This window comes from Phaethon lepturus, unplaced genomic scaffold (assembly GCF_000687285.1).
Source record: "Phaethon lepturus isolate BGI_N335 unplaced genomic scaffold, ASM68728v1 scaffold55013, whole genome shotgun sequence".
Taxonomy (NCBI): Eukaryota; Metazoa; Chordata; class Aves; order Phaethontiformes; family Phaethontidae; genus Phaethon; species Phaethon lepturus.
Window position 1 is genome coordinate 8598 of NW_010528031.1, and position 5592 is coordinate 14189.

General features: G+C 40.7%; 1 protein-coding gene across 1 annotated transcript; it reads right to left on the bottom strand.

Moving 5' to 3' along the window:
* Nucleotides 1–811: 811 nt before the first annotated feature.
* Nucleotides 812–4090, bottom strand: IGFBP1 (insulin-like growth factor binding protein 1; the record flags this gene model as incomplete). The annotated part of the gene is made up of 3 exons (XM_010283537.1): nucleotides 812–943; nucleotides 2109–2237; nucleotides 3912–4090. Coding segments are annotated over 3 exons (440 nt in total), but the record flags the coding sequence as incomplete, so codon positions are not given.
* Between the last annotated feature and the right edge of the window lie 1502 nt (nucleotides 4091–5592).

Genomic DNA, 5592 nt, shown 5'->3' on the forward strand with positions numbered 1-5592 from the left:
AACATGCAGAAAGCGAGAGACCAGGACAGTGTAGAAGACATTATTTAATAGCTTGTCTTAAATAACATGACAATGTCAACATGTGAACAACTTACACCTGTCAAAGGTGGTATAGAATATCCTCTCGTGTTTTGCCATTTATCTGGTGCATATGTTGGAAAACAGAAACAAATACTGTCCCATCAGGAGCTTCAGTATATAAACAAGGTTTAGACTTACTTTTTTAAGAAAAAGCTTGACATTGAAACAGAGGTGCAAAAGCAACATGATATATAAACGAAACAGGTTTTAAATAAGTTTCTAAGCATGTTCTCTACTGAAAGCTATTTTTTTAATTCAGTTTTATGTCTATAAATACATAGTACAAAAATGCAAGTTTACAAGCCATTTTTCCCAACAGTTATACCATTTGAAGTTTTAAGTAGCAATATTCCTCCAATCTAAAAGCAATAATATTAAGTATTTACATATAAAGTTATGAAGTATTTGAGGATATAAATTAGTAACAACATACAGAGACAAAAACACACATACTGTGAAATAAATAATTCAACAGCTTTACATATGAGGGTATCTATAATATTATACAAACAAAATATACAAGATTGTAGGACTTGATCTTGCAATTGCTCATATCTGTCACTCAAGCATCTGAGTACTCTGATTGCAGTAAAAAAGCTATTTCATGAGTTTACTCATATGATGAAAATCAGGTGTACAAAACTACCTTACTGAAACATGTCCTGACTGAAATGCCTCCTGACTAGATCAGGCCCCACAGAAAACTTGGTGTGAATGACTGTATGTAGTTTTACTCTTGTGAGGTGAGATACTGTTGGCATTCAGGGTCTCCTTTCATTTCTGGAGATCCAGGAATTCTTCTTCCATTTTTTGGATAGACACACCAGCATCCAGCAGACTCTCCATCCAATGAAGTTTCACACTAGAATATTATTAGCAAATCAAAACCCATAATAAGTAACTGTGAGCAGAACATTAAATACTGCAAGTAGAGGTATTGGACAGAACTAGGATCAGAAGGCGGGGACCTGCTGTGCACAGGCTTGGTGTGAATGAGGTGGTCCCTGCTCTGACAGAACCCATAACCAACACGCTTGGTTAGGGAGCCATGACCCAAGCTCAGCTACCACAACAGCAACTTCAGATTTAAAACAGTTTGTCCACTCCTTGGTAAACATCAGTATAAAACAGCAATATCTTCCAGCATGAGAAACCGATGTAGGGAAGGCAGAATATACGAGCTGGTAGGGCCAGAGCAATGACTGGATGGTCTGGCTCTTCACACAAGGAGGCAAATAGGATGGGTTTTTTTCTTAGGGAGGGGATTAAAAAGATTTCTGTTTGTGCCTGATTAGATCCCAGGTCACAATGTTTGTGAGTCACACAGTGGTGCCATGCCCAAAAACAAGGAGTCTTGGTGACATAGGTTTATGCAGACCTACTAAATTTGTGTGCATGACCTGTGGTTACAAGGGTGTGACTTGAGGTCTGGAGCTTTAGTTAGGTTTGCAGATTACTCCAGTATAACTTGCAACAGCTTTTTTTGAGGCTATAATGGAAATGAGCATATAGCATAATCCATAGGCAGCACAAATCATTTTGTTCTACTTTCAGAAGGCTAATTTTGCTCCAGCAAGTTTTTTCACTGCCTGTGTGAGTTTTTCACTGCCTGGGAGCTGAGCGCCTCCTTTCTCCGTAGTGGTTATTATATATTCCATGATCTTTCCAGGCAGTATGGGGGGTATTATGAATTAATGTCAACTGGAAATAGGCTAACAAATCAGGTACACAGAGCTTGATTTGGCCTGGGAGCAGAGAGGGTTAAAAGATTTTGGAAAAGGCCTTGCGTGCACCTGTTCCGTGAATGGAAAACACTCCTGCCTCTATTGCTGTCAGCCCACAGCATGTGGCTCACTTTTAAGAGAAAGACAAACCATCTGCTCCCACTACTAAGTATCCCTGTTTTCACAACCTGCTTTTCCAGCAGCTGCAAACCGGTGAATTTGGGAGCAAAGGGCTATGAAAGGGTTGGCTGTGTCAGGCTAGTCACAGCACTGCTGGGAGCAGACAGGGGAAAAGGCACGTACCTGCTTGCTGTGGTAAAATCCATTCTTGTTGCAGTTGGGCAAGTAGAATTTGTAAATCTCCCCTCCACTTCTCTGCTGAGCCTTTGCCAGTTTATATAGGGCTCTGTAGAGCTCCTTCTGACAAGGTCCCTGCAGAAATACCATGCAAAATTTTTCAATACTAAAATCACAAAGAATCCAGCTAAACAAAAAGTTATCAGTATAAAGCTAGCAAAAAGCTGAAAATACTTGTTAGTCATATAAACTGTACTAGGCTGCTTTGCCTATAGTTTTTACTTGTTTCAGGAGCAGCACAGCCAGAAAACCCTGGTGTTGCATTTAGGTCTTTGTTTTTATTCTTTGAGGTATTTTCTGTCTTCAGAAACTTGAGGATTTAAGTCCTTAAATTGCCACACAAGGAAATTTAACCTGTACTAAGTAAACACATTACTGCTCAGAGGGTACAATCTCTCCTATTATGGGGAGGTGCACGTTGGGAGGCTGGTGTACGTGAGACTAGCCACGTTTTCTGAGTTGCCATGGCCCTGTGTTCTGTTGATGTATGGAGAATAGGTGTAAGACATATATAGATGGTGCAAGAACAAACATCTGAATGTTTGTTATCTTTTGTACAGGACAAAGCTGCTGCCAAAGCAGAATAGAGAGCACCCCTATGGCTCTGAGACCCAACCCAAAGTGCCTGGAACTGGGGATGAAGAACTGTTTTGCAATATTCACTATTTTCGCAATTTGCTCATTCACTTTTTCAAAGTCCCAATTGCCATGTATTTAGTACCGAATGTGTTTAAATGAGTGAAAGGGGAGGAGAAGTAACTGAACAAATATTTTTACTTTAGAGTAAAAATGATCATACCCTCTGCTTTTGCAAGACCTCCCCGTGTCAGCCCCTCACATAAGTGGTCCTGTTCAAGTCAATGGGCTTATTTGTGGCTCTGGGTGTGAAAAGCAGAAGCCTAAAAATCAGAACTGGTATCAACAGCATTTATGTATAATAGTTCAAACTAAATCAGTGATTAAGTCCTGTTCTGGATGTGGAATGAGGCTTCCTAGGGTGGGGTGGTGCTTAGTAGGTTTTTGCCTTTTTTCTTTTTTTCATTTTGCCGGTGACCATTACAAAACCGGGCTTCTGTGGTGCCCAATTCTAATTCAGCTCTGCGCTGCGGATGTGCTGGCTGCCTGGGACTGGTCTAACGGTGGCTCTATGGTGCCCTCAAGTGGAACACGGACCTGCTCGCAAAGACCTCCCACCCCCATTACTCACTTCGCAGTGACTTTGCAGTGTCGACGGCAAAAGCTTAGTTTAATTGCTAAGTTTTCTGTCTTTTTACATGCATCTACTTAACAGCGTTTCCTTGTTATCTGAAAGAAACACGTTTTGGTTTTTAGTATTTGTGTTTCATCAATAACTGTATGTAAGAAGTCCTTTTTATTTCAATGAGCATTGGACCAGTGACAAATGCCTTTTATTTTTTAGCTAAAACACAAAAGGAGTCCAAGATTTTAATACGGGCCCCTGGAAATTAAGGGCCCATGTTATAATCTGATAGTAAGTGCAGAAAAACATTCAGTCTTTGCATGGAGTCTATGTAGGATGTATCTGATGCACACTTGTTTTTATCACTTCTGCTGTTTTGCCTGTTCCTCAAGCATCTCATGAAAGCATTCCAAAAGTCTGTTTGCTGGCTGCCTGAAATACTGACATCCCAGCATTGCTGCTAGGATCTCGTGCACATTTTCATTTTGTATTCTGAATCAATAGCATCTACTGAAATGCTCTCTCAAAGGTTTGCAAAGAAAACCCACCTGCTCTTTCCATTTCTGGAGTTCAGATATTCTCTTTGCTTTCATGTTTTCATAGGCAGTGATGGCATTCCAGGGGATGGATTTGTCCTGGCCTATGGGAAACATCAACTGATAGTTCAACAGCTGATCCTGTGTCATTTCAGTGCTTTCCAAAGGCATATCCTCAGGTTCGATAGAGTCTGAAAAGGAATGATATTAGAGGTAACCATCTTCAGTGAATTTTTACATTTATTTCTCCAAGTAAAAAAGGTAAAGAAAAAGAAGAATCAACAACAACAACAAAAAAGTAATATCTACGATAGATCCATTACAGTAGCTCTCGCAGGAGTAATAAATTATGTGTGCAGCACAGCAAGTTAAACTTTTGTCATAAATTCATATGAGGATGCATAACAACTCTTAACAAGTTGGTTATTTTATGATCCTTTGAAATCACTCTAATCCCAAGATGAAACTGCAGCCAGTCTGTTAGAAATTAAAAAGCTTTCTTGACCACAGTGGGTTGTAGAGATTGCTAAATGAGGAAAGACTGGAGTTAAAATTGTAATGAATTTAGATTTCTGTCAGCATGATTTGCTTCAGTTTTTATTCAGGAGAGGAACTGGTCAAGACTTGATCCCATGGCATCCTGTACTTTGTTCCGTGGCTTGCCTCACATATAAGAAGGGGTATCAATTCACAGGAGTCATCAGTAGCTCATGCTGGCCTGCAGTGGATCAAATAGCCAGGGAATGGCAGAAACTGTTTGGATCTGCCTGATCATGGCCTGCATGCCAGTGCCTACCTCAGCATGTGTGAACTCTCCCGCTGGAAGCAACAGAACCTCTTTGCAATTGCAGGGTCTCATCATGGGATAAAAGTTTTGACATGTGTCTAAATAACTTGTTGGATCAAGGCTGTTAGCAATCATCCAATGGACTAAATAATACCTGTTTTTCCCTTTGACAATGTTTAAGAAAAAAGGGAGGTGGAAAATTGAGAAAGAAAGTATAAAACCAAGGAAAGAATAAAATCAACAACGATTATTTTTATAATGCTACTGAGTTACCTTAATCACCACTGAATGAACATAGTAGTAATGATGGGGAAAAAAAAATAGTTTGTAAAATAATGAAATAACACCGAAGACGTTCCTGGTCATCACATGGCATAAGAAGATGCTTGATACATTTTTTTTTGCTCAAAGATAGTTTGGCTAGCACTGCACTGCTTCAGATACGCTTTATCCCTGAAATGAAGCCAGACACAAAGCCTGTTTAGGCCTTCTCAATCTCTATCATGACTTTTGGAGACGGACATAAACAAAGTCTAGAAAACATTCGTCCTCCTCTGGTTACTGCTTACTATTAAAGGAAAACTGACTATAGCTTCTCAGAAACCTTATTCTGATTATTCTGCACTGTCCCATTACTAAGCTTTAGGGTTTTCCTGCTTGCTGCCTGTGGTGCAACTGCCTGCTGCAAACAACTTGTGGCTACGTGCCAGGATGCGTCTCACCTTGCACAGGTCAGAGCACGTTTTCCTGGAAAACGCAGTCTGGCTTCCCTATTTTTCAAACGCCTGCCTAACTTTGCTCATTTTTCTAAGCTCCTGACGCCCAGTGTCCGCAGCGCCTTCACGGGCCCAGGCGCATCCCGCCCGCCGGGCCCTCATTCCCCTCGACGAGGTCTCTGCCGCAACG